Source organism: Vombatus ursinus, unplaced genomic scaffold, assembly GCF_900497805.2.
Source record: "Vombatus ursinus unplaced genomic scaffold, bare-nosed wombat genome assembly UNPS02014799.1, whole genome shotgun sequence".
In the NCBI taxonomy this organism is placed as follows: Eukaryota; Metazoa; Chordata; class Mammalia; order Diprotodontia; family Vombatidae; genus Vombatus; species Vombatus ursinus.
The window spans coordinates 15,015,847-15,032,483 of record NW_020954577.1 but is presented as its reverse complement, the minus strand read 5'-3'; the positions used below and the strand labels follow the sequence as shown (position 1 = coordinate 15,032,483).

The 16,637-nt window shown below is 43.4% G+C and overlaps 1 protein-coding gene across 5 annotated transcripts in view; it reads right to left on the bottom strand.

Moving 5' to 3' along the window:
* The window catches only part of CRPPA (CDP-L-ribitol pyrophosphorylase A), a 270,311-nt gene that overhangs the window by 162,352 nt on the left and 91,322 nt on the right, over nucleotides 1-16,637 (bottom strand). For all 5 annotated transcript variants that reach the window (XM_027872573.1, XM_027872574.1, XM_027872572.1 and 2 more), the window contains exon 6: nucleotides 11,013-11,107. In XM_027872573.1, coding sequence (XP_027728374.1) covers nucleotides 11,013-11,107 — 95 coding nt within the window. The remainder of the gene's footprint in view (nucleotides 1-11,012; nucleotides 11,108-16,637) is intronic.

The window sequence follows — 16,637 nt, the reverse complement described above, 5'->3', positions numbered from 1 at the left end:
CTCTCTCGGGACGGGCTGTCCTTCTAGCGGTCCGAGTTCTCACCCGTGGAGTCCCTGCAAGCCTTCACCCTCGCTTATCCCACACGTCCAACCGTTCGTCAGGATGAGTCAATCCTACTTCCACGTCTCCCCCAACCATCCCTTGTCCAAGCTCTTGACCCCTTTCACCCGTACTTCAGGAATGTCCTACCTGGTTTTCCTTCCTCCAATCCAGCCCCCACATAACCAGCAAAGTGATGGCCCCAAAGCACCGGCCTACCCACCCATGCCACTTTCCAAGCTGCAGCTGCTTCCTACTGACCACATCTAGAACAAAATGCAGGTTCTCCTTTGGTCTCTCAAGGCCCTACTGCTGGCTCCAGCTTCTCCACAGGGTGTGCAGGGGACAGGCAGGTCACCCAAGACGTATGCCAACTGTCCTAACCAAAGCAAGGGCAACACTTTCCTAAAACTGAGAAGAACTGTAATCTGTTCCCTGCCAGGTTCTTGCTCAGATGATCATTCAGTCAGGATGCAAGTCACCCCCAAAGTATTAGAGTACTAGACTTGGAGTTTGAACAATCAGGGATTCAAATCCCACCTCTGACCTTGACTAGCTAAATGGCCCTGGGCAAGTCATTTTCTCTCAGTGCCTCAGTTTCCTCATCTGTAAAGGGGAGGGGGTTGGACTCCATGTTCTCTATGGTCCCTTTTAGCCCTAAGCCTATGATCCTATGATCCCATGACCTTTATCAGGGCACGTGTACCAACTGAAGATTATCCTCCTTCCTGTGAATAAATTCTTCCCAGACCAGTGACCTTCTACGTAGCCTGAGATGATCGATGAGCCTGTCATACCCTCTCTAGCTGTGTCGACATGGAGCCAAAAGGAATGGTTGAGAATTAAATCTTTACTCAACCTGTATACACAGATCAAAAAGGACCCAAGTCCATTTCCTTGTAGAAAGATGTACTAGGTGAGTGAGTGAATGAATGAATGAATGGAAAAGCATTTGTTAAGCTCTATGTGTCAGGTACTGAACTATTGGGAAAACAGAAACAAGCCAGGTATTCCTGACCCTCAAAATGGTACAGTGGATAGAGCAACCTGGCCTAGAGTCAAGAAGACCTGAGTTCAAATTTGACCTAAGACACTACCTGTGTGACTCCAGGCAAGTCTCTTTAACCTCTGTCTGCCTCAGTTTCCCCATCTGTAAAATGGGGACAATGATAGCACCTACCTCCCAGGGTTGTTGTGAGGATCAAATGAGATAATATTTGTAAAGTGCTTAGCACCACACCTGGCACATAATAGGCACTACATATAAATGCTAGCTATTATCATTACTATTACGATTATTACTATTATTGCTACATTGTACTAGGGAAATAAGATAATACAGGGGAGCGAGGAGGGGAAGGGAAGGAGGTGCAGAGTGACAGCATCATGATTTGGAGGAGGCCATGAGGTGAGGGATCGGGGTGGCCAAGAAGCGTCTGTTTCCATATAAGATAAGGTGAAAGCTTGCCTCTCACAGCCTATGAAGGGGAAGAGGGTCTGAGTCAGAGGGTTGGGATGTGGGCTCTCTCACTCTGTTCTCTGGGATATACTTCGGTCCAAACACTCATAAGCTGCCCCCCCAATATAGAAAATTTTGGATACCCAGGGGCCTTTATATACTAAGTAAATATTTCCATATCTTTAGGAATTTCTGTTGCACATTTTAGAGAAGGAAATGGCAAACGCCTCTAGTATCTTTGCCAAGAAAACCCCCAAACGAAGTCCTGAAGAGGCAGACGCGAATAAACAACTGAACAATGACAACAAAAAATCACACATCTCCGAATGACTCCAGATAGGAAGCTTGAGATCTTCACAAGGAACTGTAAATAATGTAGGTGACTTTTACCTTTAAAATTTAGGGCCGAAACTTGAGGTTCTGATCTCTTGTCTTGTACCCCTAAGGATGATTAACTTACCCCAGAGTTTTAAGGCTTCAAAGATGCCACGCTTGCTCGAGAGGGAACACCCAAATTTGACCTTGAATATCAACAAGTAAAGAACAATTCACAATCTCCTTTTTTATTATTTTTAATTTACGTGATTCTCACTCTAGATGTTTCTTGAGATCACAGGCTAAAATGGTTAGGAAAGAGGAGACCATGACTAAATGCGGACAACCTGGTTATTCACTCGTGCACACACATTCCCATCTTCCCGATCCAACTCTGTCTGCTCACTTCTTTCTTCTCTGTGAAACCCCTGAAGGTAAAACTATAATTAGGCATCTTATTGTGCATAAAAATCTTAATGAAGACTTATTTCTTGCATAAATACCACAATTAACTAAGAAAAATCTGAGCCCCAGCAGTGAGCTATTTCTAAATGTTGTGTCTCTGCATGCCCAACCAAAATATTGCTATTGCAAACCTTCAAAACTTGAACATAAAACAAATTTAAATGTTTATATTTGCATATTTTCCTTCCAAATGAGGTTACTTAGTGAGCTTATATACAAAAGAGAAAGTAATTTTTCAATTCAGTCCACTTTCCCAGGAAATTTGGGGCATTAATACTATGATGCTACTGAATCAAATAATCAATATGTCCAGTCACAATTAATTTATCAATAGCATAAACTGAGATAAAACTACATTTAGGAAAAATAATTATGAAGAAAAATCAAACATTCAAAAAATTCAAAACATTCAAAAAAGTGTTTTTTTTTAGTTTAAATTGAAAAAATTCAAAACATTCAAAAAATGTTTTTTTTTTTTTAATTTGAATTGAAAAAATTCTAAACATTACAAAAAATCAGACTTGGTTTTGAGAAATGTTTGAATTTCTGTATGCTTAAGGACTAGTTTCAAGATGTCCTTCACTACGAAGACCCAATTAGAGAATTTAAGGAAAGATGTAATTGTCACTCATCACATGGGCTTTTCAAAACATGCTGAGAGAACAGAATGGAAGCTCCTGGAGGCAGGAACTATTTCAGTTTCATGTCGGAATCTCTAATGCTGGCTCTTAAGGAATGCTGGTGAAATTCACCTGACATTGGCCCATAGCTTGTCATTTTCATTTGACATTGACCAGTCAACAAGTACTAAGTTCTTAACCACGAGCTAGGCTCTGTGCTGGGTCCTGAAGCATAGGAAGCCAAATAAATGAGCTTACATTCTAATGAAGACAAGTGAGGATAAAAAGACAGGGAGCACAAATCTAAAGGGAACAAATACAAGTTAGGAGGGAGGACAGTAGCAGTTGGGAGGAGGGGAGGGACATTCATCAGGAAAGGCTCCCTACACAAGATGGTCACATATTTAAACAAATGAAAGAAACAAACAATCATTAAGCACCTACAATTTTCCACTTACTGTGCTAAGCCCTACAGGTAAACATAACAAGCGAGACAATCTGGGCGCCCAAGGTTCTAACAGAAGGAGACAAAGCATTCTGGGGCAATTGGGCCTGAGAAGTCAGAGGCCCTGCTGGACCAGAGCCTCGCGGTGGTCCTGTGATATACTGCAGAGAGAGAGAGTGACATTCCCTGGTTACTGAGCTGGAGATGGGGAGGCCCTTGACCTGAACATCTCAACTGACCGATGGGCTGCCGTGGCCTGCAGAACTGCACTTGGAGGCAATCCCCAATTGTTGTCCCTTTGCAGGTTCATTATTATTTTGTTTCATGATAACAGCTCTTTTATTTAGCACTTAGATGTTTGCAAAGTACTTTAGTTACATAAGGTCCATTTAATAATTTTATATATTTCTTTCATGACATGTCGAAAAATGTCCACCAAAGGATTATACATTATATGCCAGAGCACATGGATGATTACCAGTCATCAATAACCAACCAACCCATCAACAAGCACTTTAAGCACCTACTACGTGCCAGATGCTGGGGCTACAAACAGAAGTGAAACAGTCCCTGCCTTGGAGCACCTTGCCTTCCATGACAACTACAATAAAACTCCAGCAGAGAAGGAGAATTTCTGGATGAGAAAATTCTCTGGATAGCCAAGGGTTTAGGAAGGAAGGGAGGAAGGGAGGGAGGAAGGATGGATGGGTGGGAGGGAGGGAGGGAGGAAGGAAGGAAGGAGAGAAAGAGGGAGAAAACAGGCCTTTATATAGCACCTACTATGTGACAAGCACTGTGCTTAGAACTTTACAAATATTATCTCATTTGATCCTCACAACAGCTCTGGGAAGTAGCTGTTATTATTATCCTTATTTTACAGTTGAGGAAACTGAGGCAAACAAAGGTGAAGTGACTTGCACAGGGTCACACAGCTGGGTAATATCTGAGACCAAATTTGCTCTCAGGTCTTCCTGACCTCAGATCTGGCACTCCATGCACTGTGGCATAGTGTCATCCCATCTATCCATCCATCTATTAAATTAGCACATATAAGGTAAAAACAAAATAGATGGAGGATAGATGGATAGATAGATAGATACATAGATACATAGATACATGGATGGATAGATGGATGATGGATTGATGGATGGACGGACAGATGGATGGATGGACAGATGGATGGATGGACGGACAGACGGATGGATGATGGATGGATGGATATATAGAAGAGGCAGACACTGTGCATTTCCTCTGAGCCAGACACTGTGCTAAGTCCTGGGATACTAAGAGAACCAATGTAACAATCCCTGCTCTCAATGACCTAACATTCTAAAGGGGGAAGATAACACTAAAAGAATTATAGAAAGCAAGGAGCTAGGGTTGGGGTTCACTGCTGGAGGGAGACAGCTTGGCATGGAAACGGTTGGGAAATGGCCCAGAAGTTGATTCTCAGCAAGACAATACAAAAGTTTACCTATCAGAGACAGGGGACCAAGGGTCGGTAGAGTCCAGGGTTCCAGTGAGGAGTGGAGAGAGATGGACACGACGTACAGAGTGGCAGCAGGATGTGAAGAAATGTCTGGGACGTATTATCTCTCGATTAAAAGGGAAGCTTCTTGGTGGGAAGTGGTCCAGCCATTTAAGAAAGCAAATGTGGGACTGTGTCCAAAAAGTGATAACTGTGCTTACCCTCTGACTCAGTGAAATTACTGGGTCTGTATCCCAAAGAGATCAAAGAAAGAGGAAAAGGACCCATACGTACAAAAATATTGACAGCAGCTCTGTTTGCGGTGACAAAGAATTGGAAACTGCAGGGAAGCCCACAAATGGGGAATGGCCAGACAATGTGTGGTCTACGTATGATGTGGAATACTACCGTGCTGTAAGAAATAACGAGGGGGGTGGTTTCCAAAAAACCTGGGAAGATCTGTATGACCTGATTCAAAGTAAAGTGAGCAGAACCAGGAGAACGATTTAGACAAAAGGACGCTATTGTAAAGACAATAACAGCTTGGAAAGACTTAGCAATTATGCTCCACCCACGGAAGCCGAAGGGTTGCAGAGGCCTCCACTGAGAGTGTGGGAGGGAGGGCCTCTGAGCGCCCAGGAGGCATTCTTTGGACACTGCTCATGAAGGAGTGTGCTTTCCTTGACTACAGATTTGTAGCAAGTTTTGTTGCACCTGTTTTTTCGATGGCTGGGGAAGGTGAAGGTAGGAGTGAGAGAATTTAGAACTAAAAATAAAATTAAATTTTAAAAAAAGTAAACTTCTGGAGGGCAGGGGCTGTTTTGGCTATTTTTTTTTAATCTTCAGAACTTTAGCATAGCATAGGTGATTAATAAATGCTCCCTGCCTGACTAAAGCTTTGCATGAGCCAGAGGACAGTGAAGTAAACAACTCCAGGAAGACAATGACTCCAACAGAATACACAATTATTTTAAACACACATACACACACACACACACGCACGCACGCACGCACACACATTAAAATGATGCCAACCCCTCTCCAGATGTAATAGCCGATCTTGGCTCCAAGGAACGGGTGAGGAAATGCAGCTGTTTCATTACCTCGGGGAGGTGGGGACCTAGGGGTACACAATGCTGTATATCCATCAAACCAGATCAATGAATGTGTCTACTTGCTTTTGCTTGCTTCTTTTTTTGTCAGAGGCAAGGCTCACCTGGTGGTGGTATATCTGGGAATCACAGTGATGTAAAAACAATAGGCAACAATAAAATATTTAAGGTAAAAATAAAAATATTAACATCCAAATACAGAAATTACATTAAATCAATGAAAATCAGGGGAATTTAAATCCCGTTCCCAAATAGCCTATCAGAGAAGCACAACATTACGGCTCTCGAGCTGGAAGGGCCGTCAGGGGCCAAGGGATCAAGCCCCTCATTTTACAGGAACAAAAGGCCCCGGGAGGCGAGACTCCCATTCCTCGGGTTTAATTTTTGCTGTGGGTTTAAAAGTTGTTTTTTGTTTTGTTTTTTAAGTCTAGCATAGAACCAAAGCAGAGAAAGTGTTTAGTGCTATCTCTGTTTCCAAAAATAAAATCAGCATCATACTAGTCTACACTTAGAAATAACTAATTTATATCTAAATGTCAATGAATACAGAATTTGACTTTTTCAAATTAACTCTCTGGTTTGTTTAGAAAGAACAGTCTTTCCATTGGACCACAGCCTTGAGAAGATAAAGTCCAAAAGGTCGAGATATTTTTAATGCAGTGAAAATAAACGCCGTAGAGGAGGCCACGTTTCAGGAGGACTGCCCCCCAGGCACCTCCCCTGTGGCTTTCACTTGGCACACAACTTCTGTGATATACACATTCATGATTGCATTCCAGACTCTGGACAAGTACTTGTAATAGTAAAGTTTGGGTTTTATTAACTATAGTATAAACCTAATTAATACCATCCTCCAAAGCTCCGTCATCTAATGATGGACATTCTTCCTTCACCTCTGGAGAACTGAGCAGTGATCCTGCCAACATCCAAAATTAAATTAATGTAATGGTCCTCAGCCATCCCTGGTGGCCTTCCATCCAATCACCACAAACCACAAATGGAGTCCATTGCAAGCCGTTGGCACCAGTGGGGAGAGGAGGTCAGGAGTGGGCTGCCAAAGCAATTGATAAGATTTGCACTGCATGAATAGGGCCCAAACGAACAAGAGAGCATGGAAATGAACGGCACCCAGGCAGCCAGGCTTCTTAAGCAGTACCCTCTTCTTTCAGGAGGGAGCTGCCCTTGTTTCCTTCGGGGGGCTCGTTGTCCATAGCCCCCTGAATTGTTTTACCTGCCTTGACCAAAAGGCCCATGGCGTGAAGAACTTCTGGCGGGCTCTGCTGATGCGGATGCCCAGAAGCTACCTGGTGAACGCTCATCCCATGGGGGTCAGAGGAGAGAGAGATGAGAGCAGAAGTTACCAAGGCAGAAGCGTAGGCTTGACGTAAGGGCAAATTTAATTAGAGCTAAGCAGAAGAGGAAAGGAGGTGGTGGTTCTTCCTACATCGAGGACCACAAGAAAACTTGTTAGTGGGTGGGCTGTAGAGGGAACATTCCTGCAGGCATGACTTGGCCTAGATCAACAGTGGCAAACTCAAATAGAAAGGGATCTCTGCAGGCCACATGTTGACTTAAAATCCACCAATCAACATTATCTGTATTACACTGTATTTTTATTTATTTTGTTAAGCATTTCCCAATTACATTTTAATCTGATTCAGGCTCCACTCCAGAAGGCTGCTTTGGACCCGTGAGTTTGACACCATGGGACTAGATGGTCCTTGAAAACACTTCTTAAATTCTGGATTTTTTAATTCATTACCTATATGCGGTGAGACATTAAAAATCCACACCACTTTCTCCATTGTGTTTCATCCTCAAGAAGCGAGCTAGGAGAAAGTGGATGCCATCTCCTTCCCATTAGATCAATCCCTCAGTACACTAAGTGTGTTGTTCTGTTGTGTAATTCATACTCATTATTTGTCCGGGATATGAAAAAAGGGACTGAGCTTCCAGGCGTCCCAGTCCTAGGTAGGTATGACGACCACTGCCTTTCAAGTGTATTAGTCCTGGAAAATAGCTCACATTCTATAAGGGATAAAAGAGAAAGAAGCAAAAGCTAGAAAAATAACAAGGCCTCGTAGCCTGAAAAAAAAATGTATACGTGTGCCTTAATGCTTGGTCAGCTCCTCAACTTGTGCTGTGCCGACAACCCCTTCCAGAGATCCACCGTGTGGCCAACGTGCAAACGAGATTTGAAGTTGCTCCTTTAAATTGTCTCCCCACTTCCCAGCTCAGTGTGAGCAAACCCCAGTGCCTTTAGTTTCCACTACATCCAGCCCTTTTCATTCACCCCAAGAAAAACAACCCAACCATTATACGTTGTATGACACGGCACCACCCATCTCTGCCCTGAAGGTTACTGGATTTCCACAGCAGTGATGTCACCCCTTCACCCGAAACACACACACAGAGTCAAATATTCACACACATACACACAAGCACTCATACACACACACACCCCCTCTCTCAAACATGTTAAAATCACCAAGGAGTAAAAATATCAGTCAGAATACAGGAGACAATCAGCTTGGTTGAACACTGGGACGGCCAACTTGAAAGAATCAAGAATTCTGCTCAACACAATGACCAAGGATGGTTCTGAGGATGAAATGAGTTACCTGTCTCCTGACGGGGAGGGGACAGACTCATCAAGGGGCAGTCTAAGACAGATCTGTTTCAGATGTGGCCAATGACCAGCTCACTGCAAAGGGCTGAGGATTTTATTTTTTTTCCTCAATTTGGGAGGAGGGGGACGTTAGGGGAAGAAAAAAAATAGATAGATAAATAGATAGATAACTGAAAAAAAAACTATAAACAAAGAAAGAAAACGAGTAATGGTAAAAACTGAAAGGCAACTTCCCCATATCCCTGGCCCACTGACGATCCTCCGGGCTATCCCCCGTGCTTGGAACAGGCCATTCTCTGTCTGCCAAATCATAATCCTCCCCTCCTTCCTTCAGCATTCTCTGTTCATCTCCTGTTTTCTACACTCTCCTTAAAAAAAGATAAGTGGAGTGAGAAGGCTGTTCTAACATTTCTGCCACGTAACTCATTCCCTAGGAAATCCAGAGCCAATAAACACAGCCCCTCTGGGGTCCCTCCAGCCCCTCACTGAGGAGTCAAAGATCTGAGAAGCAGTTATCACAGGCTAGCTTTCATCATGCCTGTCCATTCATTATAACCAACCAACATTTATGAAGTACTTATTGTTTACCAGTCACTGTGTTGGGAGCCAATGGTGGAAAGACATAAATGGAACCCTGGTCAGGCCCTAACAGTATACACATCTACACAGACAGAAAACAAACAGGGAGGGGGAGTGGATCTCAGAACTGTCCTCTCGTCCACACCTCAGAGTCTCACAGATGTGCCTGGAGCATTAGACAGTGAAGGGACTCACAGAATCTGTATGCGCCAGAGGCAGGACCCAAAGGCAAGTCTTCCTAGCTGGCTCTGTCCTCCAGACTGTAGCTTGTCATATAAAGGAGAGGCATTTTGTTCTGGAGGAGAGGCATTAAATGGTTTCTTTTTAACCCAATAAGGTTAACCGGGGTCCACTAGGGCCTCAGAATCTGACGAAGCCTGTCATTCATTATCTTCAGGAGGGGGATCTGAAAACATGTGATGCTGTTCACATATTCCTCCCTGCTTTTCATTCCATGTATTAGGCTCATTGCTGGGTGGCAGCTCTACCCTGGGCTGCTGGCTCGGGCTCCACATCTGCTCTGACCAGGGCTCCTAAGAGCACTCAGATTTTCTGATTGATGCTGGCATTCTGGGTACGGAACTCTAACATCAGTCAAATGGAAAGCAAAGGTGCACTTCCATGCTGGATGGCGGGGGCCATCACTGCTTCCAAAAGGAGCACGATTTCAACATGAAAGGGCACGAGCACAATGAGTCCTAAAGCATCGACTGGGAAAAGTCAGTCAGCACCGTCAGGTTACAGGTCTAAAGCTGGACAGGACCTCGGACGCTGTCCACAATGGGGAGAGACTTGTCCAGGCTCACAAACATCGCAAGCGGTGGAGAAAGGACTAAACCCAAGTCCTCAGGGATGCCTCCTTCACATAGCTCACAAAGCAAAAAAAAAAAAAAATCTTAACTGTTTCTTCCAACTGGCTCAAAGCTGGAAGTGACTCTGAAGCCCTCTGGTCCAAGCGTGCACGAAGAGGAATTCTCAAGACTCCCCCAAAAGTGGGCATTGAGCCTCTGCTTGAAGACCCTAAGGGACAGGGGACACCCTTCCTCTCAAAGATCCTAGCCAAAAAAAATATGGTGCCCTATGCTTGGTCCAATGGGCTAAACTCATAGACCAAAACCCACGTTATGGACACGCACGCCCAGAAAGACATCTCGTTAGCCCTGCTGCCTAGAGATGTCAATGACCTCTCTCTCTAAATGCAGGAAAGTTACAAAGGGCATGCCACCTTCTCCAGACCAGGGACAGGGCAAACCCTTCCAGAACTCAGGAGTCATTGTGAGACCATGCCCAGCAGCCTTCTGCCTCTCCAACTAGGGCTCCACTCCCTACTCCCTTCATCTCTATCATTCTCTTGCCCCAGTCCATATCTCCATTCCCAATGCCTCCATTTCATATCTCCATTCCCAATGCCTCCATTTCATCACCTCTTTCCAACTCTATTTAGCCCAACCTTGAGCTGAAACTGAAACTCAGCTGAGATGCTTATCTTTTCATGAAAAATAAAGGATATATTTTTTTCTCTTCCCCAGTCAGATAGAAAATGAAAAACCTAAACAGCCTAATCTAAATAACCACAGAAAAATTGTCTTTTTTTAGTGATGGTAGTTTAACTAAATTAACCATTTAAATAAGTATTTCTTAAGTATCTATTGTGCGTCAGGTACCATGGACAGATGTGATACAAAGACAAAATGAAATAGTTCCTGTCCACAAGAAGCTTATAGTCTATCAGACAAACAAAATGTGTCTATATAAGTAAACAGAGAATAGATACAAAAAGATTTTAAGGTAATTTCAGCAGAAGGAGGGGGCAGGAGCTGCAAAGGAAAACAAAACCATGTTTTACCAACATTTCACCCACTCCAAGGCCAAGGACTTACTTCCAGTTCCTTTTTCAGCACTCCTTGAAGAAAGCCTATGCATCCGGCATCTTCTTTTGTGTCCATGACAACACAGACCTGTTGTGAAATCTTGTCTAGGATTGAAGGGGAGAAAAAAGCAAGATATGGGTACAATGAATGTGAAAAACTCAATCTTCTGAACTCTACTTTCAACTCCTACAAATAAGTTGTTCAAAGAAATGAGGAAGGAGAGCAGAGAGGACGGGGCTCTATGTTGTCAAGTTCTCAATTATTTTCTTCCCATCAAGTCACTAAATAGATATGATGGGTATTCACAGAGAGGAGGAGACCTGAGAAAACACATGAAATGGAATATCCTAGAGATGCCACTTGATTTAATTTGGAAAAACCACTGAACTGGAAAGTCAAAAACATAGTTTCTGATCCAGTTCTTTTTCACCTTGATTAAGTTATCAGGTCTCTCAGGGACTCAGTTTCTTCCTACATAAAAAAGATGTGGAGGAGGGGTAAAATAGATGAATCCAAGGCTCTCGGGATAGATGGTATCATAGAAATTACTGAGCTGGCAAACTCCTCATTCATTTCAACTATCTCTGACAGGCACTCATCTAACATCTGCTGAAATATTTTTATTGATGGAGAATTCATCATCTAACAAGCCAATTAATTCACTTTTTTGAAAGCACCAATTAGCTGTTTACATTGAACCAAATTCTGCCCCTAAACATCTGATCCTAATTCTACCCTGTGTGGCAACCAAGGACTGGACTTGGGCGTTTGGAAGACTTAGATGAAGCCGAATCCACTGGCCACAAGACAATCCTTCCATTATTCAAAGGTAGCAATGGGCCTTCTGAGGTCTTCTCCTCTCCAGACAAAATAACACAACCTCCTTCAACCCGTCATGCTAAAGAGGGATTAGCTTTGTTCCGTTTGGCCTCAGCGGGCAGAACCAGCAAGTGGTGGGAGCTAGAAAGAGGCCATTATAGATGTCGGGAAAAATTTCCTAATAATTGGAGCCATCCCCAAGTGGAATGGTCTGCCTAGCTCTTCAGGTAGAAGCTGGAACACCAGTGCTCAGGTGGGTCATAGTGGGAGATTCCTTTCAGGTACAGGATGGACTGGATGACCGCTGAGGTCCGTGGCAATTCTCAAATTCCTTTAGTTTGTGACCATGCATTTAACAACATGGCTCTGGGTAACTGCCCCATCCCCATGGCCTTCCATGGTACATGCTAGAGTTTGACAGTGTATTCTGTTTTAAATATAGCAAACAGAACAGGACAAAATCCACGAGGTATGTTCTGAGCAGAGGGGACAGAGCCATGGGGCAATGACTTGTCTTGGTAAGGGCAGTCAAAGCTCCTTCCACCACTGGACTAAGCCAAGAGATGTTATTATCATACATTTTATCAAAGCAAAATCCAACACGTGTAAATCAGAACAAAAATTGGGTTTTTCCATACTTAGTAGACCAACTAAAAAGGTAATAATGCTTAATAGCATTAAAGGTTGGCAGCGTGATACCAGGGATAGCACACTGGTTCTAGATCCTGAGGAACCAGGTTCAGCCTCCAGCTCTGTTACTTAATACCTGTGTGAGGCTTCAGTTTCCTCATCTGCAATACAAGGAACCTGAACCAGATGACCTCAGAGGTCCCTCCTAGCTCCAGGCCTATGAGCCTACAGACGGCACAGCACAAAGGGGAAGCGGCCTGTGATGTGTTCAGGCACTCTCGCAAAGGCCGGACAAATAAACTCACTGCGTTTTGGTTTGTTTTTTGCTTCATACAAAGCAATTGAGAATATTTGTAAATATATCTCTTTCTTTTCATGCTGCCTTTAGGATAGAACAGTCACATGCTTCCCTAAAACATATCTGCAGAATCACAAAATCATAACTGACTAGCACTTCGATGACATTTTAAGGTTTACACAGCACTTCATAAGAATTATCTCATTTTATCCCCACAAGAAGGGAGAAGGGAAGGGAACAAGCTTTTATTTAGTGCCTACTGTGTACCAGGCACTGTGCTAAGAGCACTTTACAAATATTGTCTCATTTGATCCTCACTAAACTCTGCAAGGTAGGCGAGGATAATAATCCCCATTTTACAGTTAAGGAAACCGAGGCAGACAGCAGTGATGTAATTTGCCGATACGGTCACACAGCTAGCGAGTGACTGAGACTAGGTCTGAACTCCAGTCTTTCTGACTCCAATTCCAATGCTCTGTCCAATGTACCACACAGCTGCCTGAGAAAAGGCATCAACCTACAACGGCAGAGGGCATTTCTTCACCTAGCAGTTCCCTATGCCAATCTGTGGGGCAGTTAGATGGCCCAGTGGATAGACTGTCAGGTCTGAAATCAGGAAGACTCCTGGGCAAGTTATTTCACTCTGTTTGCCTCTGTTTCCTCATCTGTAAAATGGGCTGGAGAAGAAAATGGCAAACCACTCTAGTATCTTTGCCAAGAAAAGCCCAAATGGGCTCCTGAAAAGTCAGACACAACTGACAACCACTTGACAAGAAAAACAAAAATGTCAATTTGTGCAACAGGTCCAAAAGTTTATCCCCTTTTTCTGACATCGGACTCTACTGGGCATGGGTTCCTCAGGCTCACAACCCAAGTGTCATCCTGAATTCATCCCTCCCCCCCATTTCCAGTATGGTGCCATGGCCTGTTGATTTCACCAGCCCAGCATCTCTCGCATACGCCCCCTCCTCTCCTCTGACCCTGCCCCCACCCCGTGCAGCCCCTCATCCCCTCACACCTGGATGATTGCTGTAGTTGTGGAGGTCTGCCTGCCTCCAGTCTCTTCCTGCTCCCCTGCTCACTAAGCTCCCTGTCCTCTGTGTTTGACATTGCAAGCCCTTCCTAACCCGCCCCCTCCTACCTCAACCCCCAATAGGTACTCTCTGACCCAGTGACTGTGGCACCCTGGCTGTTCCATGCACAAGGAACTCCACTCTCTGGTCGTCCTATCTGGAATGCTCTCCTACCCCCACTCCACCTACTGAACCCCCTGGCTTCCTGTAGGTCCCAATTAAAATCACCCCTTCTATAGGAAGCCTTCCCCAAGCCTTCTTAATTCCAGGCCTTCCCTGTCCATTAGTTCCCATTTATCCCGCATAGAGCTGGCTTTGTGTGTGCTTGAGTGCTGCCTCCCTCACCTGACTGTAAGCTCCTCGAGGGTAGGGACTGCCTTTTTCCTCTTTTTATATCCCCAGTACTTAGAGCAGTGACTAGAATGCAGTAGACACTTAATAAATGTTTATGGACTGCCTTCCTGGCTCCCTACTGCTTTCTGACAACATACTTTCTCACGTGTGGCTTCTAAAGTCTGCATTAGCTCCTAAATATAAAAGTCAGTCAACCAATATTTATTAGGGCTTATTGTGCCAGACACCAGGGTAAGTGCAGGGAATACCAAGGAAGGCAGAAACAGCGCCCTCACAAAGATCATGTTCTAACGTGGGAGATGGCGTGTCAGTGAGTGGGTGCATATGAGAGGTACACAGTGTCAGCAACAGAAAGTGATCTCAGAAATGGAGGACATCCCTGGTTAATGAGTATGACCCGGAGGAAGAACCAGCAGGTCATAGCACAAACAAATTAGGAGGAAAAGGAAGAAATTACCTTTCAGATCTACAGATAGAGGAGGAGAAACTGAGAGCATCACAGAAAATAAAATGGACAAATGATTAAATAAAATTCTAAAGATTTTGCATAAACAAAACCAATGTGGCCAAAACTAAAAGCAAAACATCTAAATGGGGAAAACGTGTTTGCAACAAGTTTCTCTGATAAAGGTCTCAGTTCCAAGATACATAAGAGACTGATTCAAATTTATAAGACCCTAAACTATTCTCCATTAGATTAAAGAATATGAAGAGGTGGTTCTCAAAGGAAGAAATCCAATTAATCAACATCCATATGAAAACATGCTATAAATCACTAGTAATTAGAGAAGTGGGAATTACAGCAATGCTGGGGTTCCACTTCATACTCATCAGATGGACAAAGCTGACAAAAAATACAATGACAAATATTGGAAAGGCTGATGGAAAGTAGGCACAATAATATACTGGTGGTGAAGCTATGAATTAGTCCAGCCTTCCTGAAAACTGTGGCTCAAAAAAATCACTAAACTGTGCACATTCTTTAACTAGTGATGTCATTGCTAGGTCTAAACCTACAATAGATCAAAGAAAGAGGGAAAGGACGCACATGTACAGAAATTCTCATGTGCATGAGAACTCTACAAGGCAGGTGGTTGTGCAAATGGCAGAGCACTGGACCTGAAGTCAGAAAGACCTGAGTTCAAATCCTACCTCACATACTCACTATGTGACTTTTTCTAGGGTCCCCTAACGTCTGTCTGACTCAGTTTTCTAATCTATAAAATGAGGATAATAATGGTATCTTCCTCCCAGGCATATTGGAAAGATAAAATGAGATAATATTGGTAAAGCACTTAGCATAGGACCTGGCACATAGTAGGTGCTATAGAAATGCTGGGTAGTAGTAGTAATAATGGTAGCAGTAGTAGCAGAAGTAGTAGGGTCACACAGCTAGCGAGTGCCAAGTGGTAGCAGCAGCAGCAGCAACAGCACTAGTAGTAATAATAGTAGTAGTAGTAGTAGTAGTAGCAGTAGTGATAGTAATAGTAGTAGTAATTGTAATAATAACACTGATAGCAATAGTATGTTAATAGTAATAGTACTAGTGGCAGTAGTAATAGCAGTAGCAGTAATAGTAGTAGTAGTAGTAGAGGTAGTGATAGTAGTAGTAGTCATTATTTATTATGATTGCTATTATTATTATTGAGCTGCTCTTTTTTTAGTAAAGAACTAGAAACAGAATGGGGTGCCCATCATTTGCAGAAAGGCTGAACACATGGTCTATGAATAGAAAAGTATATTTTTTTCTAAAAGAAGTAACAGAAGGGGCAATTAAAAAACAAACCTAGGAAGACTTGTACAAACTAATGGACATGGATACCTGTGAATTTGTTTTGCTTGGCTATGCATATCTCTAGAGCAGCTAAGTGGCGCAATGGATAGTGCACTGGGCATAGAGTCAGGAAGACCCATCTTTGTGAGTTCAAATCTGGCCTCAGACACTTACTAGCTGTGTGACCCTGGGCAAGTCACTTCACCCTGTTTGCCTCAGATTTCTCATCTGTAAAATGAGCTGGAGGACATGGCAAATCACTTCAATTTCTTTGCCAAGAAAACCCCAAATGGGCCACAAAGAGTCAGGCAAGACCGAAACGACTGAACATCATGTACATTAGAAGGATTGTGCTTTTCCCTTTTTATCTGGAGGATGTGGACGAGTAGAATAAGAGGAATGGAGGGGTGAGAGGATTGGGAGCTGTCATATTGCTGGGGGAGGGGAGAGGGAGGAAGGAAAGGAAAGGAGAGAGGGGGAGAGACAGAGACACAGGGGAGACACAGGGACAGGAGAAATAAAAAAGGATCGTTGACTTATTTTTCAAAATGCACAGAAGGCAAGAGCAGGACATTCAGAGGGAAACACAGACAAGCAGGACAGCTTTGAAAGTAATATGTTGTATTATATACTTGGAAAAAGTTAAGCTGTAGGCAATAAATTCATGATTTCATATATAATCCTCT